General features: G+C 43.1%; 1 protein-coding gene and 1 pseudogene across 1 annotated transcript; both read left to right on the forward strand.

Moving 5' to 3' along the window:
- Window positions 1-10,238: 10,238 nt before the first annotated feature.
- LOC105032748 (receptor-like protein kinase THESEUS 1) lies at window positions 10,239-13,661 on the forward strand. The gene has a single exon (XM_010907290.3). The coding sequence runs from the start codon at window positions 10,834-10,836 to the stop codon at window positions 13,372-13,374; it is 2,541 nt and encodes an 846-aa protein (XP_010905592.2). The 5' UTR covers window positions 10,239-10,833; the 3' UTR covers window positions 13,375-13,661.
- Window positions 13,662-19,173: 5,512 nt separating this feature from the next.
- On the forward strand, window positions 19,174-21,584 carry LOC109504931 (uncharacterized; annotated as a pseudogene).

Here is a 21,584-nt window from a genome sequence, read left to right on the forward strand (position 1 = left end):
AAGAAATAAAAGTAGACCTTCTGCAAGCAAGATAGACTTAGAAGAGTATTCCAATGATATAAGCTCCTGTTGGGGTAAACCCACCGACTCCGATTTTGATCTCCATGACTCTGACTCGATAACAGCCGATCGACCCAACGTATGACTCCGACTGATCGACTTCGACTCGATAATAGCTGACCGACCGAACGCATAACTTCGACAGAGCATCGGCCGAATTGACGACTCCAACTCTTCATCAACCGATTGAATAAATATCACTGACTTATGATCGGTGATCGACGATACAGCAAAATCATCAACTGACGACCGTGCCTACTATCAACATACAATCGGCTAATCTGCTCAATATGCCATAACCGTCACGAACGGTTACCGGCCGCACATCACAGCACTATAATTGAAAAATTAATGACCCACTACGTGATTATGGTCTGATGATTTAACGTCATAAAATACGGAACCACGTCCGACGGTTACAAGAACCTCGTCTATAAAAGGAGGTAAGAAAAATAGGACTGGTAAGCCACTTCTGGTCAGAACTCTGCTACTCTGAATATTGACATCTACTGTTCACCAACTTTTCTCTCTAACTTAAGCATCGGAGGGTCCCCGCCGGATACAAATCTGATCAGTGCGGACGTTGTTTTGCAGGTGTTCATTCCCGATGACAGACGACGGGGAGTTGGCCACAATAGATTGGCGCACTAAGAAGGAGGAAAGAGAGACAATATTCACCATGACGAAAACTAGAGCCCAACATTCGACTGCAACCTGATCGGCGAGACATTCTTCCCGTTGGAAAGAAGTTCCTCCCCCTCCTCCAGTAGCAGAGCCTAGTACCTCACGTCCTGTGGTCACCACGAACGTTAGATCACTGCACTCATACAGCAGATGACTGTTCTTACGGAGGCAGTCAGAAGTCTTCAGCAGCAGCATACTCAGCCATCATAGCCACCGACGAAGCAATCGGTGGCACAGTCGGTGCCATCCAAGCACAGCCGCCGTCATCCACGGTGATCACAATCTCCTTCACCAAAGCAACCATCTCGGTTCTCTCATTAGGATGAGCAGCGGCACTCTCGATGCGCCACCCACCATTCACGGCATCCCTCTCTTTCTCAGTTGGATCGAGTAAGGAAGGGAAAGTGACCGTGAACACCGTCTGCTCCCCTCCAACTCATCGGGAGGTTCCATCTCTGGAGTTTTCCAATGGCGACTTAATGATTATGAATGTAAATTTTAAGAGATCAATCACCAACTTGCTTAGCTTCAAGTGGAAGGTCGGAAGTCCTCCAACGACTACGACTTTCACACCATCCAGCCACTTTCTCAGTACATCTTGGACCAACCGATTCCATCTCGGTTCAAGATACCTCAAGTGGACCCATACGACGGATCCACCAATCTGATCGACCACCTTGAGAGCTACAAGGCTCTCATGATGATTCAGGGGGCCACCGACGCCCTCTTATGCATCGGCTTTCCTGCAACTCTTCAGAAAGCTACTTGAGTCTGGTGCTCCGGACTTCAGTCGAAAAATATATATTCTTTCAGACAGCTAGAACATTCTTTCGTGGCTCACTTCAGCACCAGCTGAAGGCCGCCACGCACTTCTGATCGTCTCTTCTCGATTAAATAAGGAGAGACTGAAATACTTCAAGATTTTGTGGCTTGCTTTAATGCGGCCACGCTTGAGGTCAAAGATCTCAATGAAAACATGGCTATCTCGATCATGAAAAGAGGTCTGAGGAGATCTCGATTCACATATTCATTGGATAAAACTCTCCCACAGACTTATGCTGAACTTTTGGAGCGTGCATACAAATATATGCGTGCAGATGAAGGAGCTTCTGACCGGCGCCAGACAGAAGGCAAAAGTCAGAAGAAGAAGAAGAAGCAAAAGAAGGAAAGAGCTCCAACCAAATCAAGTCGGCCACCATCTAATAAGCGGGCTTCACCCCGACGATGGAGTCCAAGGTTGAGTTACGATAGGTATGACTCCTATACTCCTCTTTCCGCTCCTCATGTGCAAATCTTTATGGAGATCGAAGGAGCATAATATCTACGACACCCTCCACTGATGAAAGTATTATCAAGGAACCACGATCGGAAGAAGTATTGTCAGTTTCATCATGATCACGGTCACGATATCGAACAATACATCCAGCTCAGGGACGAGATAGAAACTCTGATTTGATGAGGCTACCTCGACAAATACCGGAGAGATCCACCGACTCAACCTCCTGCTGATCGACGATCTCAACTACAAATCAAAGAGGCTGTAAATAATTAATCGACTACAGGGGTGATCAACATGATCTTCGGACGACTGGACAGGAGGGTAACTTTCGAAGATGAGTCGGCAAAGCGACGATGACTCGACAACGTAATAACCTTTTCGAAAGAAAATATTTGGAGAATTCAGACTCTCCTTGATGATGCTGTTGTTGTTTCAGCAACAATAGCAAACTATGATATAAAAAGAATCCTTATAAATAATGAAAGCTCGATGGATGTTTTATTTTATTCGATTTTTTTTCGAATGCGACTGTCCAATGATCGACTCAGAAGAGTTTCAACACCATTGATCGGCTTCACAGAAAATGCTATCACAGTGGAAGTAGAAATTTCTTTCCCCTTAACCGCTAGGACCAAGCCACAGCAGAGCACTATTTTCATAACGTTCATGGTAGTTCGGATACCTTCGACTTATAATGCCATACTCGGACGATCCGAACTTAATGCCCTAAGAGCAGCAGTTTCGACAAACCATCTGTTAGTCTGATTCCCAATAAGATATGGAGTCGGAGAAATGCGTAGAGATCAACAACTCGTCCGATGTTGCTTCCTTGTCTCCATCCAAAATAACAAACCTGAAGACTCTTTGCATATTGACAAATTGGACCAAAGAGAAAATTAGGAGAGGGGTGAACCGGCTGAACAACTGGTTTCCATTCTGTTAAAAGAAGAAAATCCCACGAAAATGATCCGAATTGGCTCACAATTGTCCGACTCAGAGCGGCAACAACTAATAAAATTTCTCAAGGCCAATGACGATATTTTTGCTTGGTTGGCCACCAACATGCTCAAAATTTCTTCAGAAATAATAACTCACCGACTTAACATCGATCCAAATGTTAAGCTAGTGAGACAGAAGAAACAGCCTTTTGCTCTTGAGAGATAAAAGGTCATTGATGAAGAAGTCGACAAACTCCTTACAGCAGGCTTCATCGGAGAAGCTACATATCCCGACTGACTTGCCAATATGGTAATGGTGAGAAAAATTAATGAAAAGTGGAGGATCTGCATTGACTATACTGATCTGAATGTAGCCTGTCCGAAGGACAGCTTTCTATTATCAAAGATTGACCAATTGATTGATGCGACTTCCGATCACTGACTTCTGAGTTTCATGGATGCTTTTGCTGGATATAGCCAAATCCGTATGGCACCAAAAGATGAGGAGCATACGGCTTTTGTGACCAACAAAGACATATATTGCTACAAAGTAATACCTTTTGGTCTGAAAAATATCGGTGCTACCTATCAACGGCTTGTCAACAAGATCTTCAAGATGCAGATCGGGAAGAATATGGAAGTATAAGTGGACGACATGCTGGTGAAGAGTCTCCAAACTTCAAATCATATTTGAGACCTAGAGGAAGCTTTCAGCACACTCCGACGGTATCAGATAAAATTAAATCCGACCAAATGTGCATTTGGAGTAACCTCCGAAAAATTTCTCAGATTTTTTGTTTCACAATGAAGGATCGAGATTAATTTCGAAAAGATCAAAGCCATCATCGATATGAAGTATTTGAGTTCAAAGAAAGAGATATAGCAACTCAATGGAAGGATTGCCGCGCTCAGCCGATTTATTTCTAGGTCGGTCGAGAGATGCTTGTCATTCTTCAAAATTTTGCGGCAGACGAAAAATTTCTTATGGTCGGATGAATGCCGACAATCCTTCGAAGACTTGAAATAATACTTTGCTTCTCCATCTTTGCTCACAAAATCAAGAGTCGGAGAGACATTGTATCTCTACTTGGCAACTTCAGCAGAAGCAATTAGTTCGGTGCTTGTCCAGGAGGATGAGAATCGAATTCATCGATTAATCTACTATACCAGCAAAGTACTTCACAATGCCGAAGTTCGATGCTCAAGGACAGAGAAAATGATCTACCCCCTAATTATATCAGCACAACGACTTCGTCCGTACTTTCAAGCCCATCAAATTGTAGTTTTGACAGATCAGCTGCTAAAGGTGATCTTACATCGACCTGATACATAAGGTCGGATGGTAAAGTGGGCAGTAAAGCTTGGTGAATTCGACATTCAATATCGTCTACGACCGTCCATGAAGGCACAAGTCCTAGCTAATTTTATCGCCGAATATACCATATCCGACAATAAGTCAGAAGACACAGATGACAACACAATAAAGGAGGATACGGCTCCCGATCCCGACCTAGGGTCGATCTGAGTGTTGCATATTGATGGAGCATCTAATGCACAGGATAGTGGAGCCGACCTTATACTCACAAATTTCGAATGGGTAGTCACCGAATACACTATTCGGTTCAATTTTAAAACCTCAAATAATCAAACCGAATATGAAGCACTTTTGGCTGGCTTGAAGATAGCCAAAGAGCTCGAGATCGACAGTTTGAAGGTCTTCACCGACTCACAACTGATTGCTGGACAGGTCAAGGGTGAATTTGAAGCCCGAGATTCTACTATGATGAAGTACCTTCAAAAGATGAAAGATATTATGGCGAGCTTGAAACACTTCGAGATCTTTCATATCCTCAGAATCGAGAATGCTCGGACCGACATACTTTCACGACTGGCTACTACTGCTTTCAACTCGCTGAGTCAAATATTTATCGAATGTCTCGAGCAGCCGAGCATTGACAAAGTCAAAGAAGTATTGCAGCTTACTATCGAACCAAGCTAGATGGATTCGATCATCCAATACCAGACTGATGGGACCCTTTCTATGGATTCCTCATAGGCTAAATGACTCCGATGGACAGTCTCTCAATATGTGATGATAAATGATTATCTATACAAAAGATCTTTCTCTCTCTCCTTGCTGAAGTGTTTAGGACCTACAGATGCTGGCTATGCACTTAGAGAAGTACACGAAGAGATTTACAAAAATCACTTGAGGGGCAAATCTCAAGCTTATAAAGTCCTGCGACAAAGATATTATTGGCCCATCATGAAAAAAGATGCAGCTGAATTCGTCCGAAAATGTGAACCATGTCAAAAGTATGCGAATATACAACATCAATCGATTAGTCAGCTGACATCGATTGTAGCACCATGACCTTTCGTATAATGGGAGATTGACATACTTGATCCTTTTTTCCCGACATCTAATCAGAGAAAATTCATAGTGATCGCCATCGATTACTTTACCAAATGGGTAGAAGTCGAACCTCAGGCGCAAATCATCGAAAGCAAGATGGAAGACTTCATTCAGAAATTCATCATTTACAGATTCAGTTTGCCACACACCATTATCACCGACAATGGTCAACAATTTGACAACTAAAATTTCAAAGAGTTTTGTGCGAAGTTTCATATTACGCACAAACTCACTTCGGTCGGCCATCCACAGTCAAATGGTGAAGTAGAAGTAACCAACCGAACAATCTTGCACGGACTGAAAATCTGACTAAATGAAGCCAAAAGCCTCTGGATGGAAGAGCTGTATCCAATCTTATGGGCGTATCGGACAACTCTCCACATACCGACAGGAGAATCCCCTTTCAACTTAGCTTATGGAACAGAAGCAATGATACCACTCGAGATCGGATTACCATCAACAAGAGTCGAACAATATTGTGAACTGAGCAACTCTGAATATCGGAGAGCCGATCTAGATCTCCTTCTAGAACTCTGACAGCAAGCTCAAATTCAGATGGCTGCATATCGACAAAGGATAGCCTGGTATTATAATACAAGAGTCAAGCCGAAGGTCTTCCGGTCAGAAGATTTGGTCTTAAAAAAAGCAGAAGTATCAAAGCCTTTGGATAAAAAAAAACTATCTCCAAACTGAGAAGGACCTTACAAAATATTCAAGACTCTTAGACCGGACGCATATCGGCTGGAAACTCTCGAAGGATCAACGATTCTTCGAATGTGGAATGCTGACAATTTGAAGATGTATTATCAATAAAGTCGTCGATATGTATATTATTTGAAATACAATCAAAATTTTAGAATCACAAGTCTTTGACAAGTTTTATCAACACTGACTGAATGTTGACTTTCATTCCCAAAATCGAGTTGTTTCCTATACTTAGACACAAAGAATCAACTGCTTCAGTAACAACTGTATCTCGGATCTCCCGCAATAACCGACATCAACTACAGGCTTCACTACAAAAACCGAACTGCCGACTATACTTCAGTTCTCAATGTTGGCTTTTCATTGCAAAAGCTGACTATAGTCGAAAGATTAATATGCCGACTTAGTCCCAACTAAGTGGAACAAAAAATATCAAAACGATCAAGGTCGGATTGAAATTATATAGACTAGGCTACTGCTAGTCGAAAGATATTCGGCTTGCCACCGATTATCAGATAATTTGATGTACAAACCTGACGAAACGTCGGGCACGGGATATTCGACCTACAATCGTGATCCTACGTCAAAATGATTCTGCGATTAATGGATATTCTACAAGTCCTACCAAATGATCGGACAATCGATTAATGTTCGGTAATTTTTTACATTGCAGACATTGCAGGCATTATTAACAAGCAAAACAAGAGACAATTTGGAAGATGTTTCATTCATTATCAAAAAGAGTTACAAAATTGGACCGAAGTTCGACTACAAGTGTCAGATTACAAAAAGAGAAAGCAAAATACACCGACTAAGCTTCGTCATCATTCTTTTGTTCGGGTGTAGTATCCCTGACTTGAACGATTTCGGACTCAGTCGGTACTTCTTCTTGAATCGGAGCGGCTTCTTCTTCAACAACTCTATCTTTCGATCTTACAGGGATGATGCTTCTCAAGTCGAGATTTGGACACAACTCTCCGACCACCTCGCTTGGCCGACCACATCAACAGCTTGACCCACTCGTATGAAAACAAAAAGGGCTTTAGATTTTCGTCCACCATCATTAGCATCCTTGGTTGCATGGCTTAGATGAGGATATGAAGCACATAATGGCAGCTTATTCATCCGACCATCGACTCCAGGAGCAAAAAATTGAAACTGCTACGGGATACAAAACTGCTCCCAGAGCCGTTTGACATTCGGTCCCGAAAGTGAAGAGGACTCCACATCTGGACTCGATTGGGACTCATCAGTCGGATTCTCTGACCGATCTTCTCGAGAAAAAGAAGCCCTAGCCATGAGAATTACTCTAAAGAAGATAGAAAACTTTAGAAGAAAGAAGAAAGGACTCGAAAGAAAGGCAAAGTTGACCTGAAAGCTGGGAGCAATAACCTTGAGTGTTGGGGCAACAATCCGATAGAGTTCCAGCACCACCAAAGATAGTGAAAAGTAAAAATTTGACTAAGAGCGACTTTATATATAGGATCCCTCAACGATCGAGATGAGAGCGATCAAATCGAAGATCCACCAAATGACGACATGTGACAATATCTGGATCGATCATTGGTCGGACGGTTCAACATACCTATTTCAGATTGAACCACGTCACCCCTATCCGCATGAACTATTTCGACTTAATAATATCCAGACATGTGGAACAAATCTACTTGTCAGAATCATATTATTCAATACCGAATCGACTTTTCGAAACGACGCCTGACACTGACAATTGATACCGAATCGTTCGGTCAGTGTAACTGATGAATGTACCGATCAATATGACAAAATAGCCGATCACCCGTATCTCGGAGGAAACGACGTCAAAATCGAGGCTCGATGTGATAGAATTCTCTTCGTCTAACATGATAAACCACATGATAATTTACACGTTGGATCACTTTAGACTTGAGAGTGGAAGGCAATTGTTAGGGTAAACCTACCAATCCTGACTTTGGTCTCCACGACTCCGACTCGGCAACAGCCGACCGACCGAACGTATGACTCCGACTGATCAACTCCGACTCGACAATAGCCAACCAATTGAACGCACAACTTCGATGGAGCATCGATCGAATTGACGACTCTGACTCTTCATTAACCGATTGAACAAATGTCATCGACTTATGGTCAGTGATCGACGATATAGTAGAATCATCAACTGACAATCGTGCCTACTACCGACATACAGTCGGCTAATCTGCTCAATATGCCATAACCGTCACGAACGGTTATCGACCGCACATCACGGTGCCATAATTAAAAAATTAATGACCCACTACGTGATCATGGCCCAATGATTTAGTACCATAAAATACAGGATCACATTCGACGGTTACAAGAACTTCGTCTATAAAAGAAGGTAAGAAAAATATAACTGGTAAGCCACTTCTTGTCAGCACTCTGCTACTCTAATATTGATATTTACTATTTATCAACTTTCCTCTCTAACTTAAGCATCAGAGGATCCCCATCAGATACAAATCCGGTCAGTACGGACGTTATCTTGCAGATATTCGTTTCTGATAATAGACGATGGAGAATTGGCCGCAATAGATCCCATCTTGAAGGAGCCATATGTCAGGCTAATCAAAGTTAAGGCAGCATAGAATTCAAGATAATATAAGCGCTTTCTATCCGTCCACCCAAATGAATAAACATACGTACAACATGAAACTGACGTAGCTCCCTGTTACCATAATTGAATCAATTAAGATGTTTAACATATTCTCGTGTAGTTGAGTCACTTCTTGCATGGCAATGTGGTGATAATTGAAGGGGAGATACTCTGATATTTTTGATACTTTTTTTGAAAGAAATTTGAGTTTCTTAGATATTATATTATCAAGTATGGTCTCCAACCATCAAAAGACATAGAAAGTGGTTGGCTGTTTGGCTTGCTATGACTGGCGAATTGAGCAACACTATGTATGGTGATTACAGGACATGCATGCATGACATGTGCTCCCTTATGTATACACCGTATACAGGTGGAAGAGCGCAACATCCATGCACATCCTGCAATCACCGTCCAAAGAGGAGTTGCACTTGCAGTCAAATGACGAGCTAAGCATGTTCTAACGGCACCTGAGTCCACTAAAATGCCATGGACGGACATATGTCGTAGGTGAAGTATCTTACATGGCGAAGAATATAAAAAAATAAAAAAAAATACTCGGTGGAATATTTCGATATATTTACTGAATAAAATATATCAAGATTTTATTACTTGGAAGCATGAAACAAAAATAACCACCGTCTGATTACAGACGCCGACGCCGACGCCGTTACCCAGCTGCGTCTTAGATACCCCTAGGAACTCGGGATCTTTGTCGGATCGCGCAATAGCAGCATCCAGATCTGTGCAGGCGGACTAATCAAGAAGTTCGTAGTGCTTTACGAACTGTGCGTAGCGCGATCCAACGGTCGACGTGGCTAAAGAAGAGAAATCATGATCTCCCAAAAGGACCGTTGGCTCATGGCCCACTTCCACATTTTTTTCTTCAACTTTCCATTGGCACCCACGACAATCGAAAACAACCGAGAGGCACGTCTGATAACAACAACAACAACCCATCTCTATCTTCCAAGAGCCCAGTTGCAGAGCGCTCATGGTGGTTACTACTGTTTAAACCCCAGGCTCTGGTCTCTATCTCCCCGGCCCCTCCCCCCACAAATACCACCTCTGCGGATCGAAACGAGGCCACATGATCGTCTGAGCTCGGAACAGAACAGGATCCTCCATCGATGCCCCGTCGAAAGTTCGTTGCTGTTTGCTCCTTTCTTTATTCTTTTTTTCTTGTAAAAAAAATTGGATCTTTTCTTTTTTGTTGTTGGTGTCAAGATTAGTGTGGGTCCTATTGCTCGTCTGTAGATTGCTGGCGTTATAGGTTGCCAGCCTAAAGCCACAGGCTGGAAAGAGCTGTTCGGTTGACGAAGAAAAGAACCTGCAGATCGTCGTGGTGGGGTGCATTCCGCCGGAATCTCATCGCGGGCGCAGAGGGACTGGGCCTGAATCCCCGAGAGAGAGAGAGAGAGAGAGAGAGAGAGAGAGCTACTAGCCGTGGCAAAGGTCCGATTTTGATTGTTTTGCGTTCTGTCTCTCTGGTTCTGGATCTTCGAACTGGAAGTACGATCCAAGTCCACCCCATTTTGTTTCAAAGGTCTGGTTTTTTCCTTTTAGGGCAGCTCCTTCGTGGATCTGGGCTTTTTGAGATTTTGTCGTTGTCCCTTTTTTTTTTCTTTTGGATTTTTTGGAGCTTGAATTTTTGCCGATGTCGTTCCCCTGAGATTTGCTGCATAAAAGTTCGATTTTCGGGTTTTTTTTCTTTCGTATTTTCTTTTAATTTGGGTAAAACATGTGGAGTTCTTGATTCGGGATCGGTTTTGATACATTGTAGGGGTTTGAACTTTCTTCTTTTATCGAGTCTCAAAGTAGAAATTTTGGGTTTGGTGGCCGGTGGCTTCCGGACAAGGAGAGCATTTAAGATTTTGGATTAGTTTTACCAATCTTGGTTTTGAGAATTTAGGAGTTCGAGGAGCAAGATCTGCTGCATTCTGTGGTTTGTTTGCTATAGCATTACTTTCGGAGCTTCTACATTTTGTCCTCTAGATTTTGAGCAAGAGATTAGGCCTGGAGGATTGGGGGGTTTTTCTTTTAGGAGAAATGTGGATTTGGCGATTCTAGATATCTGGGGATTAGAAATCTTTGAGCGATCTATCTGGTCTGGTGTTTATCTTGGTTGGTGTTGGAGATGAAGGAGATGAGACGGTTGAGCTGGATCTCTTTTCTCTTTTCTCTTTCTTTCGGCACCTTCTTAGTTGATGTTTCTTCTGCTGCATTCACCCCTGCTGACAACTACCTCCTTGCTTGTGGTTCCTCCCAAAACGTCTCAGTCCAAGGCCAGGTCTTTGTTCCTGATTCACAGCAGTCTTCATTTGTTCTAAAAACTTCTGGAGATGGTACCTTTTCCACCTCCACTTCTGCTCTTCCATCACCCATATATCAGTCCCTTCGTATATTCTCCGAACCGGGCTATTACAGATTTGATATCCAGCAACCGGGCCGGCACTGGATCCGCCTCTATTTCTATCCTCTTCCAAATTCTGACCATGACTTGAGCTCAGCCCCCCTGACGGTTGTCGCGGATAAGTTTGTTCTCATGAACAATTTCACTTTCAAGAATTCCAACTCTACATATCTGTTCAAGGAGTATTCAGTGAATGTGACCTCCAATTTGTTGGGTCTTACCTTTATTCCATCAAATGGCTCTGTTTCATTTGTGAATGGGATCGAAGTCGTCTCGGTTCCTGATGAATTGATCAATGATCAGGCTCTGGCTATACCCAGTGCTCCTTTCAGTGGTCTTTCTGACCTCGGTCTTGAGACCATGTATCGCTTGAACATGGGGGGTCCTTTGCTCACTCCTCAGAATGACTCGCTTGGGAGAACTTGGCGGACTGATGGTGAATACCTCCATGTTAACAGCTCTGCAGTGAAGGTGTCTGTAGATCCTGCAACTATCCAGTATCCTGATGTGATGACTGAAGACATAGCACCGAAATGGGTGTATGCCACTGCAGAAGCAATGGGAGATGCGAATGTAACGGACTTGAATTTCAACATCACGTGGATCTTCACCGTCGACCCGAGCTTCCTTTACTTGATTCGTTTCCACTTCTGCGATATTGTCAGTAAGGCTCTGAACACACTGGTTTTCAATGTTTATGTAAATTCAGACATTGCTATTGCAAGCTTGGATTTATCAGCTCTAAAAGGTGACCTATCGGTGCCTTACTACAAGGATTTTGTTTCGAATTCATCAAATGGTTCAAATACCATGTCTGTAAGTGTTGGTCCAGATACGGTGGCTGATCTTAGCAATGCAATCCTGAATGGTTTGGAGATTATGAAGATTAGCAATGATATCAAAAGCTTGGATGGACTCTATGCCATTAAAGATCTTTTGCCTGAGTCACCCTCAAGGAAGAACAAGTTGGGACTTATAATTGGGATAGTTGTGGGATCTGTAGCTGCTGTTGGGTTAATGGTCTTGAGCTATTGCTGTTTCATGGCTCGCAGATCAAAAACTAGCCACCGTAGTCACCCATGGTTACTACTGCCCTTGTATGGAAACTCTCACACAATCAGCAAGGTCTCGACAACTTCTCAGAAGAGCGGAACAGCAAGTTGCATCTCTTTGGCCTCTACAACCCTTGGTCGTGTCTTTATGTTTCAAGAGATCATGGATGCAACAAATAAGTTTGATGAGAGCTTGCTTCTTGGTGTGGGTGGTTTTGGAAAGGTCTACAAGGGGACATTGGAGGATGGCACTAAAGTTGCTGTCAAGAGAGGGAACCCAAGGTCTGAGCAAGGGCTGGCTGAATTCCACACTGAGATTGAGATGTTATCCAAGCTCCGGCATCGTCACTTGGTCTCACTTATTGGCTATTGTGATGAGCGCTCTGAGATGATTTTGGTCTACGAGTACATGGCAAACGGGCCACTAAGGAGTCATCTCTATGGTGCCAACCTTCCATCCCTCTCATGGAGACAACGTCTTGAGATCTGCATTGGTGCTGCAAGGGGACTGCATTACCTCCACACTGGTGCAGCCCAGAGCATAATCCACCGTGATGTGAAGACCACAAACATTCTCTTGGATGAAAATTTTGTTGCAAAGGTGGCAGATTTTGGTCTTTCAAAGACTGGTCCAGCCTTGGATCAGACCCATGTGAGTACTGCGGTCAAAGGCAGCTTCGGATACCTTGATCCTGAGTACTTCCGGAGGCAGCAGCTAACTGAGAAGTCTGATGTATACTCTTTTGGCGTTGTGTTGATGGAAGTCCTGTGTGCAAGGCCAGCACTCAACCCTGTGCTCCCAAGGGAGCAGGTAAACATAGCAGAGTGGGCAATGAGCTGGCAAAAGAAGGGCATGCTGGAACATATTATGGACCAGGCATTGGCAGGGAAGATCAATCCGGCTTCCCTTAAGAAATTTGGGGATACAGCTGAAAAATGCCTGGCGGAGCAGGGTGTCGACAGGCCAACAATGGGAGATGTGTTGTGGAATCTTGAATATGCTCTCCAGCTTGAGGAGACTTCCTCACTTGCTGACCCAGATGAGAACAGCATAAAGAGCATTCCTGGTATCCTACTACCACGGATGGAACCTTTTGATAACAGTGTAAGCACGGTTGAGGCAGCAAACTCGGGTACTGGTACTGATGATGACATCGAAGATGCTACCACAAGTGCTGTATTTTCTCAGCTTGTGAATCCTCGGGGAAGATGAGAAGATCAATCAAATTGAGATTGTCTTCAGACATTATAGGATCATGTATGTGGAAAAAAAGTGGCCTTCTTGTTAAGTTCAAGAAGGCATTATCTTATATTTCTTTTATCCTAATATTTGTTCATGCGTCTTGTTTCAGTTTGTAACATATACTATTTCATTTTAAGTTATGCCTCAGTGGCTTTACTTGTTCTACCTATTTGCAGTTGTAAACTCAAATGAACTCAGTTTCCCGATACAGTTCATTGAGATCAATCGGTCTAAAGAATGCAGTATCTATGCCTATATTTTTGTATAATCTTCTCTATTTACATGGTGGTGGAAGCTAATAATAAAGAAATCATGTGATGCTTGTTATGTTTTCTTGCATTGTATAATAATTCTGTGCTCTTCTCAGTTTTGTGGCTTACCATTCTGTTGTATTAACTAACATGTGGTCCTGTTATATAGTTCGCTATATGTTCTTCTTTGTGGCTTTCCTTTTATTTTGTTAATAACTATTTCATAGTTTGTGTTTTTTCCAGTTACGGTAAACTGTGTTTTTTATATTTCCATCCTTCATCAGATTTCTTTGACCTTGTCTAGTGAGTTTCTGATCAATGAAATAAATGAAAATGCTTTAAAGACATGGTTATGTACTTTGAGATGTGCAGGATGTTATGCATAGGAAGCGCAGACCTGTCACTCAACTGTTTCAAATTCTTTACGAAAGTCGACACAAAATCTCACTCAGCAAAAAAAATTCACCTCTAAGTGTGCAGTCATCCGATGGTATGTGTTAGCTGTGAATCGTATTCCTTGGTGAAGAATCATATTCCTTGGTGACTGGAACCACGTCTATTGTGAGTGATACTCTTTCTGCTTCCAGTCCTCTACACCACCAGCATCATATCAGTTGACTTCCTTTCAGAGAGATGGCCTTCAGAGATTCCAAGGGCTCTCTGTTGAATGTGAAATGGAGGTGGTCAATGGCATCATCCCATCAGCTGGTTTGAGTTGCATCCATGGTGAGAGTCGGGAGTGTGAACTGAACATGATACCGAGGGCTCAAATCCATGTGAAATGAGGGGTCCTTCCAGCAGGCTGGATGCCAATGAAGCATGCATTGATCTGGAGGTTGCGGTTGGATATCAGGGTGAAGTACTCATCTTTCCTCCCTTGGAAGTGGTGCACAATGCCATCACTGCCTTTGAAGTGAGGGTTATTGCAGCCGGATCCCACTCCTTGAATTTGTTTTTCAACCTGCAATTAGAAATTATGATCAGTGCTCTCAAGTAATCTCAAGGTGGACTAGAAAACAAGGTACCAATAGACATCAGGCTCCACGGCGACAAGCTTCTATGAATAAGGTTTGACTTCTACTTTTGGCAATGGTTGACTCAAAAATGAACAAGTGAGACTGTCAAGCAGGTGACTATACCACAGCAGACCATCTCGCATTTGGATTAGCTGTCAGTCCTGGAAGCATCCTTTGGCTTTTGGATTTGATGGTTTGCAACTGCGCACTCCTTTGGGCATGTAACTGGTTAAGGAAGCACAGCTCAGTCAGCATCTGCAGGTTAGTGTGCTCTTTGGGCTGAGGTACCTCCAATTTCTATACCGATGGCAATGAAGAACTGCAGAACTGTCCATTTAGTGCTGTTCAACCGCATCTTCTTGTCTTTGGGTTTTCAGAACGTTAGCTGAAGTATAGAGATTGTTCAGTCACATGAGCTAGCTTCTACTCTTTCCTTCTTATTGAGACCGAGTTATGGGGGATTTTAGAACATTGGACTTACCAAGCAGCAAGATTTGTTTCTGACATTCAATTTTTTTGCCAGTATTTGACTCCTAGCAGAATATCATTATCATATGAAGGCCCCAAATTCAACAATTTGAAGGCAGATGTGCTTTATTATTCTCTGTTAAATTTGGTACTGGGATTAGTGAGCCTGCCCAGTATATTATATGTTTTCAGTTCTAGATCTGACAGACTAACTTGATGGAATATTTCCTAGATTTGGTCTCTTCCGATTATTGAATTGCTAGCCAGCCTTGGTTCCTAGGTGGAGAATCAATAGCAAATCTATATAGCCTGTAGATTCAACTTATTTGAGCACAATAGTCTTTGTCTGTTCTGAAATTTGGGTTTTTAATCATGGACATTGCCTTGTGACTATGCTAAAGCTATCTAGGTTTGGTGCATTGAGTGAGAAATTTGTGTTGAACGAAGCCTCAATGCTCTACTTTAGGAGCATGACCATGTCTTATTGCCTTTGATTGAACCTTTCTTACATGTAGTTACTGATCACCTATGTGAGACCTTGAGGTTCTCATGTGGGCCAGGTCAGAAAAGGGCAAAGCTGGAAAGTCTCTGGAACTGAAAGGCAGGTAACCTTTAGTTTTGGTGCTAACATCTGGAAAGTAGTAATCTAAGGTGGTATGTTCTTTAACACTTCCTGTTCCTTCTCGTTACTGATTACAGTCGGTGCTCTGTGCATTTGCTGGAAGTGAATTCTCAAATACAGTCAGGAGCGATCGCCTTATAAACTGAATTCAAGGCTCTACTTTGATATTGGGTTTTCTCAGCAAGTATCAGTGCCTAGCCCTTGCTTATTAATTTCATTCATTTTTTTTCGCAGTTGGTTCTTTCATTTATTTGTTCATTCATTCATTCTGTTCTTATTGTCTTACATTGATGTGGTGGAACAGTTCTAGTTATGAACAGACAGTTTGGCAGAGATAAATATTCTGAGTTCCAATCACGTAATGGATCTTCTTTTGTTCCGTGTGAAATATTCAATGAATCAGTTGATCATCAAAAGCATGTGATCATCGAGATCGCTGTCTAATACAGGACAAAGCTGAGTACCTTTTGACAAACAAATGTTGAAGAATCCTGGAAAAAAAAAACAAAAAAATCATGGTACTGCAACTATTGGAAAGATCCAAAAGTCTCCAGCTGCATGACCAAGTGGTAGCAAGAAGTTTTCATGATCAGACGTCCTAGTGAAAGCTTGAAAACCCAACTTCCAGACATTTCACTGCTGAGCAGCTTTTAGACTCTTGACTTCGAGTAGTTTCACAATTACTGAAGGGCTAAATAATGCCCAGTGATTGGAGGCAGGCTGAGGTTTTGGTCTTAGGGAGGGGATTAGGACATAAACCAGTCTGAAAGCATCAGAGGTCCTTGTCTTACAGCGTCAGTTCACGCTCCATGTGAAGATGCCTTTTGCATGCATTCAACTGCATGTGATCCTTCACAAAATGTATGTGAACATAATCTGCAGACATTCTTGATTTTGCTTCCATCAGGAAAGAACTACTCCTGGCTAACCTTCTGTGGCCAAGAAGGTAGAGAAGCCCAAGCAGAGGTTGGAGTAGGTGGTGTTGGGGCCGCATGGAAGCCAGTGGTCATTGATTTGAGTCATGTTCTGCTACTCCAAAACCTTGTGACAAGCGCAGAAATAATTGAAGGAGATGGTGGGCCTGGTACTGTGATACTGTTTCATTTTGACAAGGGTGAGCTTCCATAACGCTGGGGTTCACACTTACGTCGGTGGCTTGAGGTTATGTTTGTGGAGGTAGATGTATCACACGTCACATCAGAATTCAGAAGGAGAAAATGGTAGGACTTGATGAAACCCAAATGACCCCCACGGGTCTAGCTGTGGTACGGGGAGGTCGCTAAATAACATGTTTCAAACTGGAGCGTGCGGAAGAGTGCGAGACTCCAGCTGACATCATGGTTGCATAAAGATCGTACATGGAAGACGGGATTTTCCCAAAAAAAAAGAGAAGAAAAAAAAAAAAAAAAAAAAAAAAAAATAAAAAAAAAAAAAAATATATATATATATATATATATATAAACTCACTGCTGGCTTTTTTTTTTTTTTTTTGGTAAGAGCTGCTGGCTTTCGTAAGTGTATGGAAATTGTGTAAGGCCCCCACGTGAATGTGGTCCTAGCATTTATCAAAGGGGTTGCTTCTTTAATGTTAGTGCTGGTGTTTTGCTGTTAGGGGTTGAGAGTAAGTATTTTGGCTTGCTCCAGCTTTCTTTAAACACGATAATTACCTTCGAAGTCTCCGAGTTGCCCACGAAGGGAGGCCAACTAATAAATTTGCGCTCGTGTACTAAATGGTAATGCTCTTTAGTTGACTGGATGACCGCCGGATAGGATTGAAAATAGCTCGGATCGATCGAAGATCAATTTTGATTAGATCTGAAAAAAAATCAAATTTAAATTTAAATATAAAATTTATTTTATTTTTAATAAATTTAAATTTATTATTGATCTGATTTGAACCTAATCTGAATTATAATCTAGACAGAGTCTGAATACAAGTCTGACTGATCACCTCGAGTCAACGCTCATCAATCGACACCCCACCATCACATCCTCCGCCACCTCCCTCCCTCCACCACCCACGATTGAGCTCTCATCCATAATGTGGTAAGTGATGTCCCATTCGACTCCCAAATGCAAATCTTCTCGAACCCTTTATTCCCTTCACCATTGCTCTTCAGCCCAGTGATGGTCTTCGGCCGTCCATTGGGGCACCTTGGTGCCGGGGTGCTGGCACCGACCACGGCATCAACTGAGGCCCGCATCTAGGGCGAAGTGGGGGCTTGAGTTGTCCTGCTCGAGGTTGGACCAAGTAACGGTCTTTTGGATGGGGGAAGGCAAACGGTCTAGTTAGGACAGATCTTGCATCCTGGCAGCTCGACGACTAAGGCCTCCTACAGGTCCCGTGCAGTGGGCAACATCACCGTCGGCGACGAGAAGTATATCCCTTCTGCTCGGTGCCATCTTTCATCCAGATGTCGACATAAAGGCTGCCATCGGTCCAATGGAATCTGCTATTGCCGTTGGAGATGTCGTCCTCCCATCCGCTGTCGTACCTATTTCTATTGGGGCACACGAGGGAACCCTTGCCGTGGAGGAGAGAGAGAAATAGAGGGAGAGGGAGGGGATTCGGTCGGATCTGGGCTCGAACTCAAGCTCGGGCTTGGGCCGGCCTAATTGGGCTCAAGCTTTAAATTTTAAAAATTTTCTGGCCTAAGTTCGACTGAAGCTCGAAAAAATATTTCGTGCTAGCCTTGGACAGAGGTATGGCCCAATCCAGTCTAACCCATTTGCAGCCCTACTATCAGGTTTCTTCCATGCTTTTCTCTTCTTTCTGTAGTAGAGGAGGCGTGGAGTTGGGGGAGGGGGGACGAATGGATCGAACAAGCCCAATCTTATCCATCTTTGCACTTTGCACAGCGTAAGCGGCATCAGCGTGGACTAAGAGCAGCAGTTCCACCGGTAATCCATCTTTGAATAGCAAATTTTAGCTACTCGTCGCACCTCCATTGGCCAACCAATTGCTGACCTGATTGCCCCGGTGCGGTGTGAAACAAGGATTAATCCTAGTTATAAACACTAGTTGGTACTTGGAAGGTTGATCATCCTTCTTTCTTGGTGAGGGCCTCAGCTAAGGGCATAATGGGCCGCCCAATGCCCTACTCCGACATTAACTAGTAAAAAATGATGTCATATGGATTTATTTGTTTGGACACGTTCTCCTCCTAATAACTTGAGTTTTTGAGTTGTGGGACCTTGATAAGTATTATCAAAGTGTTTTCTTTTTTTAGAAAAAAAAAAGGAAAAGCAAAAATAGGATCAAAGTGATCAGATCCATTATCCGCTGCAACTTTATCAGTCATACAGATTCCTTACTGAGAAATACCAGGGTCAAGTAAGATCCGAGCTATGGGTGGACCTCCCACTAGATCTCAAGTAGGAGCCAATCACAATGAAGATATCACCTGATTAGGTGGAAGAGGTTGTCATAGTCCCGCGCTGTCTAGCGAAAAAAGATGCCATATGAGTTTATTGCCCGAGCCAATGCTCTTTCCAACGGCTCAAAGCTTTTAGACAGTGAATCGGGACAGAACCAATATAAATTCACGCTTTTGGAGGTCGTTACGATGCCCCGTTGAGTGCCCGGCCATCCAAGCTAAGAACCCGAAAACAAAAAGATGCACCATTTCCAGCCATTTGCCAAACCGACTGCATTGGCATCACACCATTTCCAGCCAGCCTCGAATTTTCTGACTCTCTTCTCCATTGCAGTCAATCTTCCACCTCCACCTTGGGCTAACTTTTTCTACTTAATTTCAGGTCCTAAACCTAGTTGCAATGGCATAGGATCCCGCTTCATTGGCGGCGACGGTGCCGTGTTCTCCTTCCACGGGAGGCGACGCGAGCACTTCAGCCTCGTCTCCGATCCCAGACTTCATATTAATGCCCGTGACTTCACCTGGATCCAAGAACCCGGCATCATGTTTGGTTCCCACGCCTTCACCTCCAGTGGCGCAATGGGATGATGCCGTGGCCACCTCCATACTTCACCTGCAATGGTGAGCCCTTGCAGGTTGCGGAGGGCCACCTCTCTAGCTGGAAGTCATACGATGGCAAGCTAACGGTGAAGAGGATTGGAAGCAGAAACAGCGTTAGAATCGAACTCAGGGAAGGCAGGACCAAATATAATGCAATGGCTGCATGCTTCCTCACACTGGGAGCTGCGGTTCAGATTCTTGGGGCTATCGCCGGATGTGGAAATATTGTTGGGTCGAACACATCATCCAGACCGCAAGAATGAGCAAAGTTTGGAGTCATAATGCCGGTTGTTGGCGGAGAGGACGAGTATGGGACCTCATCACTCTTTATCACCAGATTGTAAGCTCCGCTTGTTTGGTTCGGTCCCTTCTGATGCATGGTGTTGGGAGTGCCACAGGAGCTGCACAGGTTACTCTGCATGATGTTTTAATAGCTTTGTCGACCCCCATTTCCTCAACAGTACCAGTATTTCATACTCTTTGGAAGTCACCCATTCCTATGAATGCAAAAGCTTTTTGTTGGAAGCTGCCATGGGCTAGGCTTCCTGGTAAAGAGTATTTAGTTCATGCACATGTTCTGCCTCAGCAATCTATGTGTCGTGATTTATGTGATGCCCAAAAGGAAGATTTGCAACTTGTGTTTCTCCATTGTAAGCTTCCTATTCTTTGCCTGAACACCTGTAGCCTAAGTTATGCCATATAGTCACCCAACGCCACTCTTCGCCGACATTACTTTCTATGCTAACTGATGCCTTGGTAGAGACACAAGTTAGGCCTATAATGGCATATACTTCGTGGTTGCTTTGGCAAGCAAGGAATGATTGAATCTTTGAAGGTATACGCACTACTCAACTTAAATCAGCTGTGTTTCCTCCAGTTTATTCTGCAATGTTTCGTCCTTTCTCTTCTCCTATTTCAATGGTTTATATCTACTGCTTCCTCTTGCTGTTATCTTCAAATAGGCGTCTTCTATTCTATATGTTCAATATCTTGCCTTTGCTTCCATCCTCACAACTTCTCCACCGCAGTTTTGTTTCATCTGGAAGTAACTGTATTCTTATTTTTGCTGCTCTACCTATGTTACTTGGTTTACTGGTCGCCGCAATGGGTCATTCTTTTTCTACTATGAAAAATATACAATTTGTTCTGTTGCTCTCTCTTTTATCTGCAGGCCACTTTTTTGCTACAGTGACTTTTACTGGTTCCAAGCAATTTACTATTGTTCCGTTACTGTTTTGGAACTCCACATCTGCTGCAGTTCGAGTGTCCCTTAGGTGCTGCTGTTCTTTGGGATTCCACATCTCCAATAAGGCTCCTCAGAACTGTTCTACTTCACCTGCAGTTGTGCTCTTCCTTCATCTGCATTTGTACAGGAGTTGCAGTTCGCAATTCCAGTGCCTATTAGGAGCTGCTGTTGTTTGGGATTCCAGATCTCCAATATGGCCCTTCAGAACTGTGCTACTTCACCTGCAGTTATACTCTTCATCTGCTTTTGTGCTGGAGCTCACATAGTAAGGTGACCGCATTATTCCTTTTTTTTTTTTTTTTTTTTTGGTAGAAAACCACATTATTCTATTTACTGCTGCTGCTTGACATTACATCTTCAACTATGCTCCTCAACATTATGCTTCCCTCTACGCGGCTTGGGTTCACCCTACTTCAGGCCAATGCAAGATATATCCCTGGATTTCTCGGTGTTTATTAGCACTTCGGTTGTTGTTTTGTATTACCTTTTTCCCATGTTTCTTTGTCGTTATGTCTTATGTTTGTTTTTGCTGAACTCATGTTTTGTTTCTTTGCTTTTTGGGTTTGTCCTGTCATGTAATCTTTTGTGGGGTCCTTTTGC

Source organism: Elaeis guineensis, chromosome 6 (assembly GCF_000442705.2).
Source record: "Elaeis guineensis isolate ETL-2024a chromosome 6, EG11, whole genome shotgun sequence".
Classification (NCBI taxonomy): Eukaryota; Viridiplantae; Streptophyta; class Magnoliopsida; order Arecales; family Arecaceae; genus Elaeis; species Elaeis guineensis.

Coding starts and splice junctions, on each gene's coding strand:
- LOC105032748 (XM_010907290.3), top strand. CDS start 10,834: ATGAAGGAGATGAGACGGTTGAGCTGGATCTCTTTTCTCTTTTCTCTT.